Here is a 25,161-nt window from a genome sequence, read left to right as displayed (position 1 = left end):
CTATGGAGATGCTTTAGTAACTTATACCCTGGTACATCCCTAATTGATCCAATTTGATTTTGAGACAAAAGCCTTTCCACCTGTGACATTTCTCAGCTCTGCAGAGGCAATGGACTTTTTTCTAAGGCTTTGCCACATGGAGGAATAGTGACATTCAAAGGCCTATCAATGAAGTCAGCAGTGTTATTTGGGTTTATCTGAGGAAATCCAAGATCTATTGTTCCCACCTCTTCCAAGATGTGTGATCATCACTAAAGGTTCTTCTTCACGTCTAACTTTTCCTGAAATCATCCTCTCCACCTCCCCAATAGCAAATGCCCATTCACCTCTCAGTGCTCTATGTGACAGCTTTTGGAAGGAAACTCAGCCTATTTAGATGTCCCTCCCACATGTCATTCTCAGCACATTATACATTAGAACTCAAAGCACTGCTGTGGAATTTTTGGGGGGTCAAGAAGGAGAAAGACAAGCAACGTGAGACAAAGGAAGAAAGGAAATTGCCCCAGGATTGTGGTGTCTCAGGACTATAAGCAGTGCTGCTATCGGCTTGATATGGAGCCGGGGAAGGCAGGAGCTTGGCCTGTGTTTCTCTCTTCTCCAGTCACTAAGGGACAGAAGAGGAGAGAACAAAAACCCCATTGACCATGGCCAGAGAAGTTCTAAATTCCTAGTGCCAGAGTGTTGATGGAGAGGCATGCTGTCTACCCTGTTCCCTCAATCCTTGGTCTATGACAGAACCAGTGTGATTTGGCTCCAATTTAAATAGAATCAAAGTAAACTATCTTACAATGGTGTCAATATTGTGTTGCTTCCCCTAAGTAGAAAGTCAGTGGGAACAATCCTGAGAGTTTTAGGTATGATGTAGTCAATGCTTGTGGTGTGTGTGGTATGTATGTGTGTGTACATACACACACACAAACACACACATACTATATGTAAGAAGTAAGGTATATTCTATCAACCAATCTCTGCTGTCTATGAGTTTCTATGAAGATTTGGTCACCAGTGACTTTGAGTTTGCTAGATCTAAGCTTTGGTTAAGCAAAATGGAGCTGGTTTTTGTAGCTGGTTATTGAATTTCTCCCTTTGCAGCTACAGGTTCTAATACTACATAAACTCACTTCAAATTTCCCCTGTGAATGGAAATGACAAAACTAGAACAGAAAGGAGAGTGCCTCACACGTGGGTCGTTATTTCCTGTTCTCACCTGCTTCCTGGCAGACATTACTAAGCAATCACTGCATCCTTTCCCATAGAGCTTGGTCCTGGCCCAGAATCTCTTTTAGCATAATACTCCAAGCAGCTGCTACCACTAGGTCATAATGATCCCAAGAGAAATGCAGGCCCGTCTGGGGGATTTCTAGGGTCTTTTTCCAGCTCTGACTTCTGGGTTTGTGCTTTACCTTATAATGGTACAACAAAGCAAAAATTTCAAAGCAAAATATGCAAAGGAATATTTGCAAGTAAAGAGAAGATTTCTGTATTTGCCTAAGCTGAGAGCTAAACTCAGTCTTAGCTTTCTTCCTTTCTTTCAACTGTGATAAGAGAACCAGAACGAGAGAACAAATGGTTCCCTTTAGTTTGATGTCAACATCTAAGGAGCTCTCTGAGGCTTCTTTATAGTATAGTTGGAGGAACACTAGCTTTGTGATTAAAGCAGCCTGGGTTCAAATCCCTGTTCTGCCAAGCTCCCTTGTGTGAACTCTGACAAGTCACCTCACCCTTCTAAGCCCTAGTTTCCTCAAGTGAGAAATGCAGATAACAATGCCTACCTTGCAGATGTGTCTTGATGAGTAAATTGGATGAAATAATGTATGTGAAAGTGCTTTGTAAGACACACTGTGCTGAACACATGGGGAAGATTATTATTCTTGGTGTGCACCAATAGGAGAAAGACTAGGGTGTTCTGTTCCAGATGGACTCAATCTAAACCAGGGAACAAATGCTTTTTTTGGTAATTTCATCCTGTGGAAACAGCATTCTCATGGGCCTATTTGTGTTTAATGAACCACATCCTGTATCGTCTTTTTGTATGGTTCTGAAAAGAAACGAGTTGGCTTTATCCTCTGGACTACTGCAGACTAGAAGGTGTCCAGCTTACATTTAACCTCCTCCAGTCTCCCTGCTTTCTCCAAGAAATAAAACCCTACTTCACAACTAAACGGATCCTGAAGCTGCACAGAAGTCAGGTTGTAAGACAAAAACAAAAGGGTATTTACCAACTCCTTCCCAACCCAGTGCTAGGTTCCCCACCCATAGACTAATATGTCCAAGCTGATAATTTTATCCCATGTTACACTAAGGAGAATGAGGCTCAGAGGTGACTGCCTTGAGTTCATGTAACCAGGAAATGAAGAAGCCATGCTTATCTGATTCGCAAACCAGTGCTCACAAACCTTCCATAAAGTGTCTCTCCATAAAAGCAGTCTTCATAGTTTGTGAAGTCGGAGTATGTTCTGCGACTATACACTTATCGTGCCAATAACTGTGGGCTAACTCCTCAATGCACGACTCATTTACCTCAACAAGGAGGGGCCAATGGGCAGGGGGTAGGTCATGTATGAGCCGTATGAGCCTAATAATGGTACCAAACTGCCTGTATTTGCTGAATAGAAAACTAATATAAAAAAAAAAGACCTAAAAAAAAAACTAACATTCTTTCTCAGCATAACACAAATACAAAGAACATTTTGTTTAGAACACTGAGACATGGATGACTCTCCCAGACTCATTTATTTCTTCATGTTAGAATAAGGCGGTCCTGGTTTTTGAACTCTGATAGCAGTTTTACAGTGCATGAGTTTCTAGTCCCAGAAGTGACCTATGCCACCTATCTAAATTTCAAAACAATACATGAATTTCTTTTTCTCTGAAATGGTCTAGACCACTTGCTTAATAGCTATTTTCTTGATGTGGCTCAAGGTCCCCAAAGCAAAATGCACTGCAATAGGATTCCAATGATCCCACTACCCCAATAAAACTCTGTAGTCTGAAAGGGAAGTTGCTCTGGATCTGCCTGGCCATAACTAGTCAGGCTTTCCCAAGTGAGGCCTGTCCCTCCTGTTGAGCTAAGTATTATTCTCTGCTCATTCCTGGGTTTTTCCTAAAAGTTCATTCTTTCAGTAAACATTATGGAGTGGCTAGTCACTAGCTAAGTTTGATGCCACAATGTTTGGCAAAGCAGAATGGTCCCTGTGGAGCTCACACCAAGGAAACAGAGATATAAACTATGAAGATGAACTTACATCCTAAGATTACAAGTAACCAAAGAATATTCAATGGGAGAATGTAACAAGGCCTCATGACTCAGTTTAAGGCTTCTGGAATGTTTGTTAATCAATTAATTAATATTTTGTAAAAGTGACATTTGATTTGAGTGATCTAAGTGATCAAGAGTAAAAACTAGTACCCAAGAAACAACAGATAGCCAAGTTACAGAAGGATGGAAGCTTGCTGCCGAATCTGAAGGGAGGTCATTACGACTGAAGGGCAAAGTGCATGGGAATATATGGTGCTCAAGAAGTTGGTTGGGGACAGATTATAGCTGACCAGACCTTGAGGCTATGGGAAGGTATGTAGAAATTATTCTTAGAACAAAGGCACCCAGAAGCTTTAATGCAAGGAATATCATTTTAGAAACATTTGTGATAGTTAATCTATGTGTCCACTTAACTGGCTCAGTTAAGTGGACACATAGAATTGATACTATTTTTCTGGAGAACCCTGATACTCAAGCATATACTTAAGGCTGCTGTGTGATGTGGACTAATGTAGCAGAAGTGAATAATACTATAGGAGCTCAAGCAAGAAGAGAAGGTGGCTTGGGGTATGGTGGCATCACTGAGCTCAAAAATGTGAGCAAATTCAGGAGCTGCTTGGAAGGACAAGTTGGTAGGACTTGGGGTGCTATGGAAAAGGTGTTGAGGGGTGAGCGAGAAGGAGGTGAAGAGGTTTTCAGGCCTTCTGGTGCCTTCTCTAAACATGCACTAGCACTTTCACTAAAGTTCTAGGAAGGTGCTGAGCTTTGGGGGACTAAATTGGAGTTGGCAGGAGACCTAGTGGGACAGCAAGTATCAGAGGAGAGCTTGGTAATGGAGGTTCAGATTTGGAGGTGTGAACTAAAGTACTTAGAAAAATGTTGCATCTGCTCCCGTCTTCCAGCAAGGCTGCGTGTACTGATACAAATCCTGGGATCACAGAGAGATGGGATTTTGCAAGTTCAGAGCCAAATTACCTTGGACTACCTTTAGCCCCTCAATAACCATTATTGCCCATCTCTGTGTCTGACCTAACATCCACATGACTATCAGTTGACCAGATGAAACCTTTTGGAATGGACCCACAGACCACCAACTTTCACCAACCCAAGGGCTAAGAATGTTATTTGAGAAGATAAGATCTAAAACCTATGGTGGAGATTTCTCCATTTCGCTGTAACCCACCTACTTGATGGTCAACCAGTATATTTGAAAAGTGCCTTGATTTATGACTTTCTTTTGACCTGTAAGTATAAAACCTTCATGAAATTGTTAACACATTGGCCAGAATTTGGGGTTACCTAAATATCTCTTGCTAAGCCATGGCCACTCATATTTGGCTCCAGAATAAACTCTCTCTTATCCCCTTGGAGATGAGAGCTGTCTTTTGTGTCAACAAAGGCCATAGTGTATAGACAATAGAAAATGTGGCAGAGATCAAGAGAGACAGCCTAGGAAGAAAGGACAAAGGACAAGCCTCATGTGAAACAGCATTTACTAATTTGACAGAGGGAATGTCTGGAAAGAGAGACAGAAGGCCAAAGACAGGAAGGGAGGAGAGGACCCAGGATGAGCTTGTCCCAGAAGCACAGGCACAGAAATGTCTTAAGCTAGAAGCAGTAGATAGTCAAATGCTTTGGAAAGGTCAAGCAAGATGAAAACTGAAAACTGCCCCCAGGTTATGAAATTATTGGGGGAGTAAACCAGCACCCTGCAGATCTCAGATCCTAAGAACAAATCCTTTCATGTCTTGTTGCTGTCTTTGAAGCAACTTCCCTCAGCAAAGGGAAAGCTCTGGAGAATTCTGCAGCACAGATCATCCCTTGGCCACATCTGTCAGCACAAGAGGAGGTGACATCTGACTACATCTTTCCATCCTCTTTCCCTCACCCACAACCCCTGATCTGCCTTTCAAACAGCCAGACTCCTCCAAAAAGTAGCCTAGGAATGTTTCAGCTGACATTCAAAAGTGCATTGTAATTCAAATGGAAATGCAAAAATACATTCCCTCAGAGTGGCTTGGAAAATTATAAAAGAGATAAACCTCCTTTTAAAACTCAAGTCAGGCATTTATCTGTGGGAACATCTGTACACTGTGCATTCTCCCAATCAGAACTTAAGAGCAGGGTAAACCAAACACAAAGAATGTCCTTTCACAAAGGTCAAAGTCTAGTAGGCTATACAATTGAAAAAGACATGTTAATGGTATAAATTCCTTTGTTTCTAGACTCAAATATTTCTTTTGGAGTTAGGTTTGCTTTTGTGTTCTATCATCCATCCATCTATCTATTATCATCATCATCATCTATCTTTATACCTATGTCTTTCTCTCTCTCTCATTACATACACAATGACAATTATTTCACATACACACATCCATCAATTTCCAGAATTACCTTTTCTATGAAAGAAGACAACTAAAACTCAGAAAGCCTATCTCTCTGACTGGAAATTTATTTATCAATCACTACCCTCCCTAAGCAAAAAAATGACAGGGAATGGCAAAGGTCCCAACCTCCTTTGCCCTTCTCTAGTTTATCTCCACAGGCCCCCTCCACTGACTGGACAGATGACCTCTCCCCAGGCCCATTAGTCCCATTCTACTTCATTGTCAACTGATAAGTAATAAGAGTAAAGTAGCAGTGACATGTGTTAGGAACAAGTAGTAAAGTGGACTTTTGCTGTTGCTGTTGTTATTGTTTTTGTAGGCAGTCAACTAGAGACTAGAACACAGAAACATGAAGGCTGGTCTGCCCTGGTCGCCCAAGATGGAGAAGTGGCAGCAGCAGCCTCCTGGTTCTTCCTACTTCTTCTTAAACTTTTCCTGAGCTTAGCAATCATGGATGGGGACCTTCCTAAATCAGCATTCCTCCTGAGCCCAACAACCAATCATGGTTCTTCATACACATTTGAGCTTAGCAAGGGGCCTCATCTTCCATGTGAGCTTTTCCCCTATGTACTCTCCCCTCCCACACAGGGAAGGAGCTCCTCTTGTCATGGGAGCTGTCCTGCTTTTTTTTTGTTTTTCTTGACTCATCTCTCCCTTGATGAATCTTTCATAATTTACCTTGATCTGCTGTGTCAATGTTTTTCAAGTTTTTGCTAAGCACAGACAAGAACTGGAGACTTCAGAGCCACAGGGGAGTTCTAATCTCAGAGTCTAGCTTCTCTTCTGAACCTTGATGGAGCCCCAGCTCCATATCAGGAGTTATGACTCACCTGAACCTCATGTTCCTACACTCATATATATCTAGGCACACACCTGGGAACACTGGTTCACAGGGACATGGCAGCCATGGGCAGGAAGAATGGGTTGTAGGACGTTAGTAATTACACGCCCAGTCACTGCTAGAGCTTTTCCTTACCCAGCCCTCCTACACCACTACCCCGCTTTTCACACACATGAAAATTGATTTCAGAGAATGAATCAGTTTGCTCATGACAACTGGCCAAAAGTAGAGCTGGAATTTTAACTAGGGTCCATGTGACTTTGAAATCCTTATTTTATCTGCAAATGAGGAAGTCTTTATTGGCTTACTGATATAATGATAAAAGGTTCATTCATTGGGAAGATTGCCATGAGTTCAAGGCCATCCTGAGATTCCGAAGTGAACTCCAGGTCAGCTCGGGCAAGAATGAAACCCTACCTCAAAAAATCAAAATAACAATAACAACAATAAAATTTAAAGAAAAAGTTCATTCGTGTACCGAGGTCATCTAGGTAGGGCATGAGAATATCAAGGCAAAAGGTGAAATGGATTGCCAATGGGGAGAAGGGGTGCAGCAACATGCAATACAAGTAATACATTGGCACTAGATGCTTAGAATGTCACATGGGCTTGTGAAAGTCATGAGGGAAGAGGTGATGGTTAAAGGAACCTATCAGGCACACAGATTCTGTGGTAATCATTTTGGATCTGGAATCTTTCAGGGATGACTGAAGATATTCCAGTGGCCGTTGGGGCCCACCTTATGCTAGATTGGGGTAGGTTCCACTTTATTGGCCAGTCACATTGTCTAGGATCTTCTACACTGGGGGAAAGCTAAAAATCTTCATCTGGAGACACCTACCTCTCTGGGTATTTCCATGCATTCTTGGCAAGCTCAGCTTCCACTGTGGAATCAGTATCAGAAGCTAGATCTCTGTTAGTATAGCTTTTAGTTTTCCCTATTAGAGAAAAGGAAATTCTCAGGTCCCTTTCTGTATCTTGAATGGCATTACTAACTAATCAGACCTTATTCTCAGTGGTCCAAATGGCCACATGTAGTTTGAAGGTGAAGTGTGAGTTCAAGGCCAGCCTGAGACTACATAGTGAATTTCAGGTCAGCCTGAGCTAGAGGGAGACCCTACCTTGAAAAACCAACCACCCCTCCAATAAATAAATAAACCAAACATACAAAAAGACTGTGAGCTTAAAAAAAAAAAAAAATTCCTTCCACAAGCTGTTATTGGTCAAATGTTTTGTCTGAGCACTGACAAGGTAACTAAAACACCACTCCTCAAGTAATGAGAATTGACAAGTGAAAACTATAGGCTATAATGATAATGACTGGGTAAGCTACCATGTACCAGCTCTCTTTCTTCTTCCCAGCTATCTACCAAGAAGCCTAAAATTAAAAAGTATAAAACATGGCAAGACTAAAGCCTATTTCTAATGAACAACAGGATCAAGGCCTACATTTCACCTACTTAGGTATGCTGGAACCTGGCACAGGTATACAGGGAAAAGGCACTTGGGAAATGAACCAGAGAACTGGTGAATGATAAACCTGAGATACTTTTTCTCTCATGAGGAATAAACACTTAGAAGTATTTAAGGGAAAGTGAGTAAAGCCTCTCATGGGAAATATGTTAATCAGTCACCTTTACCCCATCTCCACTAGTGTACTTATAATTTCTAAAAGCTGCCCTATATCACAACAGTGGCCAGGAATGCAGCATTGGAACATTAGTTTTCAATTACTGTGGCTGACTATGAGAAGGAAGGAAATACTGGGCTCCAGGTATTATTCAAAGGCCAGTGCCCTTGCCAGTGAATGTGTGGCATGAAGAACCCCTTTTGCCTGTACGCTTTAGGTCACCCTTCAGCAAAGAGAGGCAAGAGTGTCCCTGCTCTATGCACTCTGTGGGATAGAAAGGAGGCTCACAAGAAGGTCACTTATAAACTGCAGAGGTCCCTGCAAATATCTGTGGCTGTTTCCAGGCCTTGTTCTTTCCTCTGACCTAGTCTTTTGAGCTTGGTTCTTCCACTTGAGGAGACACTATCCAAAGGTCAGATTGCAAAGATATCAAAGATTCCTCGAACCCTTCCATCCCCTCCCTCTGCTGTTTGGAAAATACTCTTTGAAAAGATTGATCTCGGCTCATGACACAGGTAGCTCACAGGGAGCTATGAAGGTTGAGGCCACACAGTGAGGTAACACATTAGCTAGGAAGGACTGTGGTCAGGACTAGAATCTTCCATCTATGCCCATATTTATTGTTTTATTTCAAGTTACTATTGTTTGTATACCTACGAAGTTCTGTATGTTTTACCTGCATTATTTCATCTTATTCTCCCAAGTTATGAAAGGGAATTACCATTTTTATTTAAAATGGGGCATCTGAAATTAAGAGTTCCTTGGCTGAGTTAACCTGGCAGATATGTAAGGGGAGTTGGGGTACAAACTACTGTAACCTGTCCCAACTTCAATCCTTCATAACCTATCCTCTTCCTATAGGCTCTGTCCATAGATTTATCATCCCTCAGCCTTAGACTCATCCTGGCTTTGTTCCCAATGCTTAATAGATGTCAGTGATACAGAAGTGATGACTTGTGAGGGAAGTGACATTAATTATCTCTGATTCCAAAGGGTTCCTCCAACTCAAAATATATAAATTCCTAGCTTTTCATCACTCCACTACCTAGTAACAACTTTCAAACATAAAAATGAAGCCAGAGTGCTTGATGTGCTATCTAGGTGGTCATAGCAGGAGGCAATAGAGATAATGAATATAGAGAAAAGGTAAATTGGTTTGATACATCTTCTTAGAGTTTGCATAGATCATGGAATGAATAAAAATGAGATACCCAGAGAGGCTAGGACAAGCCAGGCCTTGAGGGAAGGACACTAGTTGCTATTAAACCTTATTTATTCCCTTTCCCTCATCTTACTTGTAATGGATTCCATCTATATCACAAGGAAGGGAATTTTCTCCAATGAGAAAATCCCACCCCCAAAAGTAATCAAGGATGGAGATGGGGTGACATTTAGCATCACAGTAGTAGTCCCAAGCCCCGAATGTGGCATGAAGCAAATTAGTTTAGTAGCCACATGAGTAAAGGTTTTTATAAACATAACCTAATTGTATTACTTCAAAGTCCTGAAGCTTATTGCCCTGCTTAATGATGTGTCACATTATTTATAGGGTAGCACAATGAGACTTCTATTGATTTAATGCACTTCCTTAAAGACTGTCATTGTCACAGCCATAAAACCAAGCTATTCCCAGACAACTCAATTATGTCCTCTGAGCCTATAAACCACCCGTGCCCTCACACAGTTGCATACAGAAAACAGGCAGGGGTGCAACACAGACTGTGAATGCAACAGGAAAAAGCCTGGGGATAGTGAATAGGTGCCAGGGCTGCATCCCACCATGAACAGTCCGCTAAGGAGTACTAGAAGAGGATGTGGAGCACCCTCACTCACTCTGCCTTGGCTCTGGCAGCTGGAGCTATGTGACTGACAGCAGCTTCCTCCTCCCCACCAGCCTTAATTCCCACAATGACAAAACTGGAGTGTTGAGCTCAGTAAGAACTTCAAGGCCTCTGTTGGCTGCTATGGTCTATAGTTTGTAGTTCTTGGAAACTGCATAGCTAAGCTCTATGAAGAAGTTGCAAAGAGGTTTGTAATATCAATTCTCTCTTATTTTACCAGTTGAGAACATTCCTCTTACTACCAGCTGATGTTAACAGTATCAACTATATCGAAATGCACTTTAGAATAATTAAAAGGAGGAAAGAACACAGAAGGAAACAGAACACAAAAACAAAGAACACAGAAGAAAGAACCCAGCTTTTGCAGATAGCCACTCATAGGTTCCAGTGCTGGCCTTGTTACTCATTAGCTAGACACTTGACTTGGCATGTCTGAGATCAGTTTCTCATATGTGAAATGTAGAAACAAATATGATGACCTATTCTTATACGGACGTATGGATGGGATGATTCTAAGTTTCTCAAAATGCTGGTCTATAAATTGCTTCCTTCTTTAGTGTGGGAAGTAAATAAGGATAAACCTTTACTTGCCTATTTCTTAGGAAGGGAAAACTGAGGTAGAAAGGAAATGGCTTTCCCAAGGATTATGGAAGGCCCTAATCTCCTGCACTATACCACCTTGTCATGGGGTATCTCACCTTGGGGAACAGCCAAGGCTCAAAGGGAAATGAGATGTGGCTCGCAGCCCTCCATGAGGACAGCAGCACCTCTATGGAAGACACTTGAAATTGTGGCTATGGACTTGAGGAGTCAGAGCTCCTCCTGGGTTCTCTGAAGAAGTCTAAAGAGAAGAAGGTGTCATGGAGATGCCAATTTCTTCACCCCGCCCTGATCCACAGCAACTGTTTTGGGGAGAAAACATGGTACATAAAGAGCCTGCAGCCAAAGATAAGAGCCCACCCGTCCAACTCAGTGTCAGAAAATGCATAACCTGAAAAGATTCTGAGAAATCATGTGCCTCTCTTCTTCCTATGGTAAAATGAAGCTCAGAGAGGGATCAGAAAATATCCAAAGTCATAGACTTCCTAAGCAGTAGAATCAGGATTTAGGTTTGAGGGGGCTCAGGTCTCCACTTGTCTTCCCTCTGTACCATACCTGGCTGCCGTGTCCAACAAGCCCTCCAGGCTTACCTTTCTGATACTGGAGCCACAGCTGCTGCTGCACTTTCTTGCTTGGGAAGTGGATGATGCAGGTGAGCTCAGAGCCATACAGGGCTTCTGCAATGTAGTGGGAGCCGTAGTGCTGGATGAAGGACAGCAGCTCATCCCGACTGCTCTCTTTGGTCAGGATCTTGAGGACATTGGTGAAGCCTTAACAAGGAAGGAGCACATGTAGATGGTTAGACTTTAGACTTTAGAGGCTGGTGGTGAGCAAATGATTATCCAGCAGGGGCTCTTTCAAGCTTGGATTTGGGAGCCTTTTCCATACCACAGTGTCCAGAGCACTATTCACACATGCATACCATCTCTTCACATAGCAAAGGATGGCTCTCTCTGGTGCATGCTATGACACAGAGGGACTCTACAGAAGGCCTAAATTTGGGGAGCTAGATGGTGGTGACTCTCAGGTCACAATTGCAAAGTCAATGATGATATCTACCTTTTGAAAAACTAATGGGTACCAGGCACCAGATGCTCTTATTTTTTTCTAAGTTAACCTTGGTCCAAATACTGTAACCTTGACAACAATGACCCCTGTAAACAGTTGCACAAGTGTAAGCTGAAATACTATAAATGACATGTTCTGACCCTCCAGCCAGAGGATCTAGATTCAAACTAAGTTCTGTTTGCTCTTCAAAGTGCATGTTCCAAGTCAACTAGTGCTTAATCTGTCCACAGCTGGAGTGCTAGGGTGGCATTTGTCCCTGGCTCTGCACATCCTCAGTGCCTGCTTTAGCTTCCTGCAATGGCATCCCTCCCTTTCTACCTCTGCTCTTACATCCCTGAGAATGTCGCTGTTCTCTCTCCCTAGATTGCCAGGGAGCTTTCGTGATTCTTGCTAAACCTGCCACACCTCACAGCCTGTGGGTCCATCCCTTAGTAGCAGTTTCTCCTCCCCCTTTCTATTTCCTCAAGCCAAGATGTTCCTGCAGGGACAACCCACCCCCCCACTCGCCATCCATAGGAGACTAGTTTAATGAAATCTTTTACCACTCAGCTACTAATACAATTCTTTCCTCCATAGCTACCAACTCAGCTTCCTTAGTGACAGTCCTAAGGAGGTTTCAGACATGGAAATGATGGGTTTAGAAAAGGATAACACAAAGCATGCTGCCTTGGCCATTAAACCGATAGCATAGCACATGGAGAGCAGCTAATGCAGGAAAGGTTTTCTCAAAGTTTCCCCATCTATCTTAAAGACCAGAGCCTTTTAGATGACACAGAATTGTTCTGAATTCTCTCCAGATAGCCCATCAGCCAGGGAGATCATAGGTAGTTTTAGAGAAGATGAAGTGATGTAAAACTGCCTGTGTCTTGCATTCCTTTATATTTGTTTGTTAATTTTTTTTTGATGATTTCATCCATGTATATAATATATAATACATTTTGGTTATATCCACCCCTATTATCCTTACCTATCCCTTTTCCATTCCCAGCAAACCAGAGGGGGTTCTGAATGCCTTCCTTGAGATCCTGTCTGCTACTGGAAATAGTCCTATGATCTTAACTGGGGATTCAGGAATACACCAAGCTTTTATTCTGTCCAAATCATTTCCTTATTTGCCATCAATGTAATCAAGATTTTCCAGAACCATTTCTTCCTCTACAAACTATGCCTGAAACCTATATTCCTCAATATACCTGAAATTGCTTCCCTCCTAAATCACCTCCATGTTTTAAGACCTCAGGAAGTCATCCTTCCCTAAGTAGTCTCTTATACGTGATCCTGGCTAGAGCACCTCCTCTGTGCATTTCAAATACTTGCTGCCTTGTAGACAGAAAGCCCTCTTTATTTATTTCTAAATCTGAGGATTCATCTTGCCTACACAGCCAGGCACACCAGCTCAACCTGGAACACAGTTATACAAGTTATTACAAGAATGCCAAAGCCAGGCCACGTCAAAGAACAGGCACCACTCCAACATGGAAAATGAGCTCCAATTTGCCAACATCTGATTTACAAGGAGCCTCAGGGAGCATCATTACTGATTAATTAAAGCAGGTACACCTTTGTGGTTCTAACAGAAACATCACAGTTGTATTCACAAGTGCAGGGTGAGGGGGTAATGGGGGAAATAGAAATGGGGCCCAGAGAAGGGTGTTTGATTAGAACAACCTCTCTCCATCAACTTTATGCAACTGGGTAATTAATATAGTGGGAGTAATAATCAGCTGGTTTCTGTTAAGTAATAAATGAAAATAAATTAGAGATGCCCTATCTATCTTTATCCAGGCAGACAAAAGTGCAATCAAATCCTTGTTCTGCTCTCTCTTCTGACACTTCCTAGTGTTGTGCCCTTGTGTAAGTTACTTAACTTCTCTGACCTTCAGCTTCCTTATCTGATGAAAAATTAGAAAAAAAAATATTGCTTTCCTTGTAGGACTGTTGTAAGTCATAAGATATGAAACATTATAAAGTGCTTGACAAATGACAGCAACAATTATGACTTGTGCTTCCCAAAGGGTTATGTCTTCCTACTCCCATGTTAAAAGAATTCCATTTAGTTGATGAAAAAAGTGATATTGAAAAGGGAATGGGCAAAAAAAAAAAAAGCTAAGAACTCAAGGATAATTTGGAGACATTGACCGTGACCGTGTTTTGAGTAAGGAACACAATATCACACACCAGGCTAGAACTTGTCTTTCCAGAGAACTTTATTCATACTGTAGTTTTCAGTTTACATTTATTTATTTATTGTTCTGTCGAACAGGAACACCAACAATCTGATGATTCTCATTTACTTTTTGGAATCACTGGGATAAACAAATCCCTGACTGTGGCCCCAGCAGTTCAGACATGAATCAAGCACTTCAGTGTTTCACCAGAGGTATGACAGCAACGGGGATTCCTTCAGTTGTTCAGAGGGGAATGGAGAGTGGGGGAGGGGTCACAGAGGAGCATACTGTGCATTCCCCAGGCAGGAAGAGCTGGGCAGAGGGCTCAGCAAGTGCAAAATCAGACTGATGAGAAAACATGGCTCATCTGGAGGGTTATAAATTGTTCCTTCTGCTGGGATTCTGGGCTCATGTGGATAAAGCGTGGGTGATGCTTGTGTATGGGGTAGGGAGGAACAGGGCCATACGTTATTGCTTTATTGAGAGGAGAAACGTCGGCAGAGAATGGATCAGAGAAGAATGTACAACCCACAGTTCCAAGTACATCAGCAACATAACCCTGACATAGGTTGCTGCCCAGTCTCTGTTGTCCATCCTTCCACACCCTGCTCAGACATCTCTTCCTTTAGGAAGCCCTTCTGCACCACAACTTCTCTAGTAGGGTGCTGTCCCAACTGCAATGTATTGGTGTTCTGTCAACCTGGACGTCCTTCCTAGGAGCTCTTTCTTTCCCTCTTGCAGCACCAGCCAGGGTTTGACACACCCTAAGTTCTTGAGAACATGTGCCAAATGACCCCAAGTCCCAAGACAATCCACCCAGGCAGTGGTCCTCACCTGCTGAGAGCGTGATGGTGCTGAGTTTCACACGGTAGAGGTTGCTCCGGACGCGCCACTGCTGCACCATTGGGTAACCCATGGCCTCATCATACCTGATATCTCCTAGGGGGAGAAATAAGAAAACAAGATGGCTACATGAGCTCAGAGCTCTCATTCTGCAGTGCCTACCCAGCATCTCTGGGCTCTGCATAATGGTCATCTTTTCAGAGTGAGTGGAGGCTTGGTCTTTGTGGGCTTTGGGTAGGGTCAACTATCTCATCTGGATCCCACCTCTATGCTTCGTAGCCACCTCCCTAGCTCTATCTTGGGCTTTTGTGTCCTTTTTGTTAAGTACAAGAGGTCACATTTGCATCCCATCTACAGTGGCCATTGGCAGCTTGCCACGGAACAGTCAACATCTCCATGTCTTGGTTCCCACATCTGACCCTGCGGCTCTCTGTGCTGATCTTAAATCACAGGTATGTTGTGAAACATGAATGTGGTCATAGTAGTAGGAACATTTTTGTAGCCTAGGAATTCTATACATGTAGATTAAGGGTAAAGGTCAGTCAGTTTCTTTTTCAGCCCATTTGTTACACAATGTCTATAATGACTTTTGCATCATTATAGAGCAAAGTTGAGAAACTATAGCAGAGACCACCTGAAAAGCCTAGTACAATTGTGTCTTGCCCCAGAATGCTTGCTGACTCTGGGTAAACTGTGAATGTTTATAGGTATTACGTGAATTACAGGTTGTGATAGTTAATCTTTGGTTGCCAACTTAGCAGGATTTAGAATCACCATAGAAGCAAATCTCTGACCATGTCTGGTAGACATTTTTTCCTAGATTAGATTAATTGAGATGTGAAGATACACCCTTAGGTTCCATCCACAGGTTGGGAATCCTAGACTGTATGGAAAAGAGGAAGCAAGCTGATATGACAATGTGCCTCTGGCTTCCTGCTTGTGCCATGCTTCCCCCACCAACATGGACTCTACTCTCTGGAATCATAAGCTGAAATGAACCCTTTCCTTCAATATGCTGCTCCTGGTCAGGTATTTTGTCCCAGAAATGAGAATAAATGGTATACATGTGTACATATGTAGACTTTTTTTTTTTCATTTTAAGTAAGAGTAAAAAGTAATAGCGAAACAAATTAAACTGTGGATTTTCTCAGCAACTTAATAGATTAAAATGCATTATGCTGCTCTATAAAGGTAATGTTCAAACTTCATTGATCATAGAGACCCTTTTATACATAAGATTTTAAGAATGCATGTTCTAGGCTAGAGAGATTACTCAGCAGTTAGGGTACTTGCTGGAAAGCCTAAGGACCTGGGTTTGATTACCTAGTACCTATGGTACACAGGGTGGTATATGATTCTGGAATTTGTTTGCATTGGCTGAAAGCCCTGGTATGCCCATTCTCTCTCTCTCTCTCTCTCTCTCTCTCTCTCTCTCTCTCTCTCTCTCTCTCTCTCTCTCATGCATGCACATGTGTTCTCTCTCTCTCTCTCTGTCTCAAATAAATAAATAAATGAACTATTTTTTTTTTGAAAAAAGAATGCATATTCCATAGAACACATTTCAGGAAACAGGTTCTGTATAAACAAAACAGAAACACAAGAGAACATTAGTAAGTGGTTAACTTTAGGTTGCAGCTGTATGAAAAAGTCTTACTTCCTGATTTATATCTACCTCCATTTTCTAGATTTTTCTACCTTAAGCCTTGCAATCTCTCTTCTTTATAATGAGGAAAAATGAATAAAAAGATGAAATGCTAGTCACATCAGCAGTCATTAATGTTGCTATGTATTCCTGATTTCTTGTGCCTGTGCAAATAGCAGGCACATTTCCTTTCTCTTTCCCTTGTCCCCTAGTGAGGAGGCACTTAAAGAGATATTTGATACCAAGATTAAAATGAGAATCTCATTGGAATAAGGAATTTCTTCCTGGAAATTTCTGCAGTATTAAAGTTGTCCATTACTGTCAACTGTTCCCCCCCCCCTTAGCCTTTTCAGGAATAATATCATGTTTAGATGCCTTCATTTTAAAGTAAAATATTCATAATGCACAAAGCTATGTCCACTGGAGCAAGGATATTTGCTTATGTCCTCTGTGTTTATCTAGTTGAACTTGCCTGTCTTCCCTTTGCAGGGCTAAGGAAGAAAGGCAAGAGGTTAGAGGGAGGAAAGAAAAGTGTGATTCTGACACAAGGTACAGAAAATAGTCTGTACAGGAAGCCCTAGGCATCAGGACCTAAGCATCCTTTACTTGCTCAGCTATTCCCCATCTGCTACTAACTCTCCACGTTCAGGTGGCTTGTGTAGGCATCAGTAGCAGAAGCCCACCTCCAAAAGAAAGAGGCTGAATATTCTGACACAGGATATTAAGGGACCTTTCAGTTAGTGACCTGGTGTCCAAAGGCAGAAGATATCGTCTGATTTTCAAGTAATTTATAAGATCATCTTCTCTACCCCTCATTCTATCCTTGGTCCTTCCTTGTAAGTGGCTATCATTCCTCACTTCTCATCCTTGGTGTATTTTGGATTCACACCTGGGATGGACATTCTCTTATACAAAGTTAAGATTATCTTTTTTTTAATGTATGTGTGCGGGGGGGAGGGGTGTGCATGTGCATGTGTGTACCTATATGAGAAGGCCAGGGATTGACATTGGATGCGTTCTTCAGTCACTTTCTATCTTATTTTTGAGATAGGATCCCACAAGGTACCTAGAAGTCACTAATTTGGCCAGATTAGCTGGCCAGCAAGTCCTAATGAGCCTTCCATGTCTGCCTTCCTTGCACTGAGATTAGAGGAACATTCTCTCATGCCTGGCTTTTACATAGATGCTGGGAGTCTGAACTCAGGGCCTTGCGTTTGCATGGCAAGCACTTTCTCCACTGAGCCAACATCTCCCCAGCCTCGAATGCTAGATTCTTGATGTCAAGTCCATGGCTATATTATTTCCATTTCTCCTGCAGAGTCTAGGAAAGACCTCAGCATGTAGTTGGATCTTGATAATTTCATACTGGCTGATTGGATGACGTGTTTCACTTCCATACTAGATCACAAACTCATGCCAAGTTTTCACTCTACACAGACCACCATCACATTCTGTTTCCTTCTTTTTTTTTTTATAAAGAGCAAGTGACCACTGCAATTGAGCTTCAGATGCTTGTGCCACCTAGTGGGCATGTGCAACCTTGCACTTGCCTCACCTTTTTGTGTCTGGCTAATGTGGGATCTGGAGAGGAGAACATGGGTCCTTAGGCTTCGTAAGCAAGTGCCTTAATTGCTAAGTCATCACATGCCATAAGAGTTCCTCACCTAGGAATGAGGGAAGAAATAAAGCTCTGGAAGAGGGGTGGGAGTTTCCTCAGTAATTATTTTTTTTTAAATATCTCTTGAAGAGTATCAATTCCTTTATTTTTTTACTTATTATTTGGAAGCATCCAAAAGTCTTTGAGCTGGTATGTATAATCATAACAATTTGCTCGTGTTTTGTACACATGACCTTCATTTCTTATCACAATCTTGAAGAATAATTGCTATACTCTCTTTTAGAGTGAGAAACTGAGGCTCTGAGAAGGTTATTGCCTAATGATATAAAATAACCAATGATGTGTCAGAGCCTTTTTCATTAGAGCTCAGCACCTCCCCATGGATCATGGAAGAGATCTCATCTCTTAGAGGTGGTGAACTGCTGCCATCATACACACTGTGCTTCTCCAAGAAGACTGTAGACCTGGTTCTCCATTAGTGGGGGAAATTGAGTAGATGCTCCACAGAAGCTCAGAATTTCTAAGAAGTTATTAAAAGTAAAAGTTATAGGAGGCATAGAAGATTTTAGGCATATTTTACAAAACATATCTTTTTATTTACGGTTTCATTTGCTCTACATCTTTTTTGAAGTAGGACAAGTTCAGGAGGTGATAGAAGATAGTGGGTAAAGCATCTGTGTCAGAGTCCAGACGAACAAAACCTAAGCCCTGATAATTACTCATAGTGTAGCCATGCCACCTTAGAAGAATGCATGGACTCCTTAGCCAGCTGAAATGGAGATTTAACCCCCTTGCAGGATCACATGGACTAATGCATGCAAAGGCCTTGGCCCCCAGGACACCTCAGGCCATCTGGAACCTATTCTTTCTGGGTTATTTTACAAGAAAGGCTCATGTAAGTTAGATTTCGAGTCCACAGTCTCCCAGAGCTTGCAAGTGATCAAAGTGTCTGTCAGATTCAGAGTCATCCCTCTAACAGCTCCTCTCTAAGTGAGAGAGGAGTCAATCATCTCTGTATATATCCCAGTATATGTGTTATGTGGCCTTGGGCTAGAATTCACCTTTTTGAGTATAAATTCCTTATTTATTCATGAATTAGGACAAATAATACCTACCTTACCAGTGATTCAGGGACCACATACAAAAATAAGCTGTGTAACTCAAGTGCTTTCAAGTGGGAGAAATTCTTGGTTTGAGAGTCCACTGATTTTACTTAATATGATTAAGGACAACAAAATACTGAAAGTACAAAAACATCAGAAATTGTAGTTGTTAAGAGAATTGGTTTGATCCTTGGCACTGAGGGAAAAATCTCGCTAATGTTTAAAAGTCATTTCTGTTCTCTGGGAGGCACCTGTCCTGAAGATCGCCTTAAGCAATGATCTGGGGAATTCATAAATCCCTCATTCTGTATAGCTTATAGCAGGAGCCTAAGACATGGCAGCTTCTACTCCCATACTGTCCTTCTTGAATGCATGTTTGCATGCATCGGCTGTGCTAAGGACTGATACACACTCAAAGCCAAGCTATATGATGTGTCTGTATTGAGCTCTGCTTAAGTCTAGCAGGTATGCCTTACCAGTGAGAAGCTGAAGGTCTGGGAGGGGCTCAGACAGGACCCCCCTACACTGCTCCTCCACAGGCAGTGGGATCACCAACAGCCCATCCGCCAGCTGAGGAAAGTCCTTGATGAAGTTGTTCTCCCTGTGAAGAAGAGTAAAGAGATTGGTTAGTGGAGGAAGGTAATGCACAGGTGACAGGAAAGCAAGTAGCCCCGGAAGTTTAGATTCAGAACCCACTCATATCCCAGTAGCTTTGCTGAGACACTGGCTTCCTGCATCATGACTTTGTAGATACAGGGCTGAGCTAAGCTATGAAAATTGGGTGAGTCACTTACTGGTCCTATGATCTCAAGCAACTTGTTTCTCTTGAGAACTCAGTTTCCTTGTCTATAAAGTGAGACTTAGAGCTCAGGGCTGTTGTAAACCCTTAATGGGACAAAGCTGCCAATTGTTCAAGACCTTCTCCAGTGCTCTCTAAACTATGTATCTGACGCTAACCCTTGTATAAGCAATGGCAGTGGTAAACCAGGATGTGCCGTAACTGTGAGTAGTGTGAAGGGCTTGAAGAAGGAGACAAGGTTAAGTTGACGAAAGGAAATATTATGAAAATGTATGGTTATTAAGGTAAAAGGGATCTGAGCGATATGGGCTCACACTTCTATGTTTACATGTAGGAAACTTAGGCTCGGAGAAGAGGAGTGACATGCTTCACAATACCAATGGGTTAGACTCAAACCCCGGCCTCTTGCCTCCCAGGCAAGTGCTCGTCCTGCCCTGACTTCATAGGGACCTCCTTCTGTCCCCTACCACTAACGGCAGGCAACAGATGATACACCTAGATGCATCCAGAGGACTGAACCCTGAACAAATGTTGTTTGAAGAGGACATTTGTGTTAGTGGATAAGGAAGCAGACAATTCGTCTAGGCAACATAACTCGCTAAAAATGAAACGGCCTGCCAAGAGAGGTGAGGAGCTTGCTGCTAGTAGGCATGTGCGAGGAGGAAACTTGATAGCCCGTTGGCATGGTCAGTATCAAGGACATTCCTCTATGAAACCTGACTTTTGATGTCTTTCATATGCAGAGATCCTCAAAGGCTGAGGCTCTAATTATAATCTGCAGGGGGAGGAGAAGAGGGAGGAGAATCACAGAAGGAGGGTGATGTTTATCCTGTCATTTTGCCACCTGGCATGGACAACCTTGAAATGAAAACCAGAGAGACAGAAAACACAAATACGTGATGCTAACTCTTTGAAGCCTGGACTCCAGGCAGTTCGAAAGCAGCTGTGAAAGTGTCAGGTGGTCCGGGTCACCTTCCTGTCTGTACTCTACATCCCGACATCCCCTTCCTCAGACATCTTTGAAGCTGGCCATCAATTCATTCACTTAATGAGAATGTTCTCCATGTTTGAGTCCAGAGAAAACAACTTTATCAACATTTTCAACATTACCATAACCACCATTACCATCTTTATTATTCACTAAGTAGTGTGTAACTAAGCATGTTACATACACTTTAACATTTCATTGTCACAGTAACTAGTGACATAGAGTTATTATGTTTCAATTACAAACAGCAATGTAATTCTAAATTGACAGTGATGAGGGTTAGGACTAAGGTGGCCCTCCTTTTGTAGGCAGCTAGTTAGGTTACAGGCCCAAACAGAACAAGCAGATATCTGTATGGTCTCATAAAGACAATGAATATGGAGATTTTATAATGGGCCCCAAAAGCAGAAAATGGGGACTGAAATCCAAAAACAAACAAATAACAACAAGAACAACAACAACAAAAAACCCTGACTTCTAATGATTCACCAGGATATCTGCTGGCCTATACAAAGTAACTAATCCTCTCTCTAACTCACCAGCCTATCAGGAGCCTCTCTCCAGTCCTCATGCCAAACTGTGATGTAGACAGTTGTATTCCAGCAGGAAGAAGAGGAGGCTTCATGAGAGGTAAAGTGATTTCATTGACTTAGGCAGAAAGTGCAACAGGACCCAGATGTTTTTACCACGTGGAGGCTGGGTCTTCTTGTTAAATCTTTTCTGGAGATGTTTTTATAACTACAGAGGAGGAAAAATACTGCCATTCACCCTTCCCTGTCAATCCTCCCCTCACATAGACCTGGAGGGGGTCTCCATGTCAAATCTTTTCTGGAAATATTTTTATAAGTATAGAGGAGGGAAAATACTGCCACTCATCCTTCCCTGTCAATCTCCCCTCACATCCTATCTCCAATCCTTGTATACTTTGGCCAAGTCAGTCTTAGCTCTTAGGAAAACTATACATTGTGTGTGTGTGTGTGTGTGTGTGTGTGTGTGTGTGTGTGGTGTGTGTGTGTGTGCTCACATGCACTCATGCATGCACAGTATGTGTGAGCAGATGAGCACATGTGTACAGCTCAAAGAAGAGCATTAGGTGTCTTCCTCTATCACTCATCTGCTTGTTTCCTTGAGACAGAGTTACTCACTGAACCTGGAGCTGCCATTTTCAGTCACACTGGCTGAACAGCATGCTCTAGCAATTCTCCAGGCTCCACTCTCCACAGGACTGGTGCTACTGAGCATGGCCTCTGGGAATCAAAGTCAGGCAAAGTTAGGCCTTCTTGGGCCCTCATGTTTACATGGCAATTGCTCTTACCATTTGAGCCATCTCCCCAGCACAAGAATCACACTTTTTATGCCTGTAGTTGCATTTCATCACTGGTTCCACCTGTGCAGCTCCTCTTGGCTTTGTATACAAATGTGGGGGCATGGAACAGCAATGTGAATACAAGACAGTCTTCCAGATGATGGACGCACCATCACACAGCACACCACGCCACCGATGTGGCTGCTGATGCTGCTATATGCAATGAGATGGACGGATGTCCAAGGCCCTCATGGGTCATCTAGCATTCGCCGGGTCTTGTCCCGGCCCTTCAGGTCTTCTCAGCCTGGTAGAAGAGATGCACACCGGCCATGCAGGATTTTCAGTGGGCCTGTAGTCAATAATTCTAGGTGAGCTCACTGCTATAGACCACTAGTCCCTTCCTCACAAGATTCTCAATACTTGTGTTCTCATGAGGAAGGACCAATCCTGAAGAGGCAGTGGTGGCTCTGAACACTGGACTCTAGTTCTCCCCACATGGCCTCCTGGCTGAGCAAGTTGGAGTAAAGCCCACCAACCTCAACTTTCTCATCTGTAAAATGAGGATAACAGCTTCTCAGCCTGCTATAGTTGAGCAGTGAAAATGACTTTATCTAGTTCCTACTAAGCATCAAGACCCGTTGCAAGTCCTTTGCCCAACTAGAAGTAGATTGTATTAAAATGTCCACTTTGGAGAATCAGTACCTGAAGTACAAGGAAATTCTGGTGATACTCAGGGTCACACAGGTAGTAAATTTGAGACCCTATGTAGACTGGCCTCAGATCCCACACTGCTCATCCTGTCTCAGATGCAGGGTGCTAAATGCCATACATGCCTCATACAGAGAGATGCAGGCTTTGATGGAAAGGCCCATGGGTGCCCCAAGCTCAGGAAGGCTGCTGCTGAGAGAAGAGGCCCTGGAACCTTACAATCTCACAATAGGTAAGATACATAGAGGATTTGTTCTCATTGTGACACCCCCAGTCCGCATATCCATCCACAGGTTAGACACTTATATTCCTTCACTTAAGCAGAAGGAGAAGGAGGAGGCTTAATGGGAGGTAAAGTGATTGCAGTGTCTTATGCAGTGAATGCATTTGGTAGACAGGACCAAATTGTTTCTTTTTCCCCCCTTTCTTTCTATTTTACCACCTGGAGGTGTGTGGGGGGGTGTCTTCATGTCAAATCTTTTCTGGAAATGTTTTTATAAGTATTGAGGAGGGAAACTACTGCCATTCATCCTTCCCCGCCAATCCCCCTTCACACTCTTTCTCCAATCCTTGTATTTTCCGGCCAAATCAGTCTTAGCTTTTTAGGGAAATCTGGCCCAAGGTTGACAATGAGAGGAAAGCACAGCGGACAACCTCAGGAGGCAGGGAACAAACATCGCTCGTGGCGCCCCTTCTTGGATAAAGATATTTCCCTCTGAGCTTCCAGAATGGAACTTCCGGAGAGCAGCAAGGGAAGAGGGAAGAAAAAGGAGTTAGCTGGCTGGTTTGCAAAGCTCCCAGGGAGGCAGGCAGGTTTTACCCAGGTACTAGCGACCTTTTTTAGGCTGTCTAGGACACAGGTTCTGCATGGCCTCTGCCAGCAGAGGGCGCGCAGGGCCTTCGCATCAGTCAGCTCCTAGAGGGTGCAAATCACAGACAGGGGAAGGGAGTTCTGTGAAAATAGGGCTGAGCAGAGAGAACCTCAGCAGTAAGGATTCTCACACCTTGGGGAAGAAGACCGGGAGGCTGATGATCCCTGGTTTAGTGGCCAGAAACTGAATTCGCTCAGATCTTGTGTGTGCATATGTTAAGTGTAATGAAAACTACCAGGCACATACCTAATCTTAATAAAAGGAACATTTAATAACATTTTAAGTTATGTTTGTTACTCATGAGGTATAGTCCACGTGATTTGTCCAGATTCACACGTGTGTTTAGTAAAAACCATTATTATATAATTAACCATATGAAGAAGAACAAGAACAAAAACTAATATTTACTAAGATCTATTGATCGTATTTATTGATCCTCACCTATGTTCCTGGCAGTGGGTAACAATAAGTCTGTGTGTGTGTGTGTGTGTGTGTGTGTGTGTGTGTGTGTGTTAGTTTTACAGGAACTCTATGAAATAAATACTAATTTTATTCCCATTTTATAGGTGAGGAAACGGATGCTCAGAGGTTAAGGATCTTGTCTAACTGAGGTCCACAGTTGGGAAATGACAGTGATCTCAACTCAACATGCAGCTGTGCAATCAGTACTGAACTCAGTAACATGTGCTCCGCTGAAGACTCCTGTTCAGGGAAGACAGCCAAGGCCTGCGCTCTGGGTCGGCTGTGCAGACCGCGGGGGCAGAGCGGGCAGGGCTTGTGCTCACCGCGTCAGTGGGGAACACTCCTGGCACACTGGTTTGTGTCTGGGTGTATCATCGAAGCAACTACTGCATGTCAAGCTAGCAACAGGGTCACCGTTGAGACAAGTGGTTTCAAAACTACATCTATGAAAACAGTTCAATCTCAGATGAAAATACATGGAAGCAATTTTTAAAGTGGATCCTGGACTCTGGGGACTCTGGGAATTTAGAGGTGTCATTCAATCCCCCAAACCTGTATGAATCTGGGGACCAAGGATACAATCATAGGAGATCAGAGGAGGAGCCCCTATTTGTGAAGTCCAAGATAGAATCCAATCGCTGTTTTACAGTCTTCCAGACCCGGCACCACCTAACCCCGCTGTGCACTAGGGTCAGCTGCACTAACTGTCATAAAGCTCTTTAGAGCTTCCACAGCTGCCTGGCACATAGCATTTCTCCTCCAGTTAAACCTCCCATTGGAATTCTACACAGCAGTAAGGAGAAATGGCACAGTGAAATTTGAAGAACCATGGTTGAACTTGGAACAGATCATTCTCAGTGAACTCACCCAATCACAGAAAGACATTCATTGCACATGGTCTCACTCATCTGTGGCTCCTAACCTGGATCTGCCTGAGGTGCTGACAGACCTAATAGGCATCGCAAGGACCAGCAATAGGGAGGGTGGGGCGGAAGGGGAGGTTAAAGGTGTGTGGGGGGGGGGGGC

At 42.9% G+C, this 25,161-nt stretch overlaps 1 protein-coding gene across 5 annotated transcripts in view; it reads right to left on the bottom strand.

The window, feature by feature from the left end:
- Positions 1–25,161, bottom strand: part of Astn2 (astrotactin 2) — a 1,021,805-nt gene that overhangs the window by 292,746 nt on the left and 703,898 nt on the right. For all 5 annotated transcript variants that reach the window (XM_045154445.1, XM_045154449.1, XM_045154453.1 and 2 more), the window contains 3 exons: positions 19,477–19,601; positions 14,629–14,733; positions 11,149–11,328 (listed from right to left, as the gene is read on the bottom strand). In XM_045154445.1, the coding sequence (XP_045010380.1) occupies positions 11,149–11,328; positions 14,629–14,733; positions 19,477–19,601 (410 nt within the window). The remainder of the gene's footprint in view (positions 1–11,148; positions 11,329–14,628; positions 14,734–19,476; positions 19,602–25,161) is intronic.

Source organism: Jaculus jaculus, chromosome 1 (assembly GCF_020740685.1).
Source record: "Jaculus jaculus isolate mJacJac1 chromosome 1, mJacJac1.mat.Y.cur, whole genome shotgun sequence".
In the NCBI taxonomy this organism is placed as follows: domain Eukaryota; kingdom Metazoa; phylum Chordata; class Mammalia; order Rodentia; family Dipodidae; genus Jaculus; species Jaculus jaculus.
The sequence above is the reverse complement of the archived record's forward strand: the minus strand, read 5'-3'. Positions and strand labels throughout refer to the sequence as shown.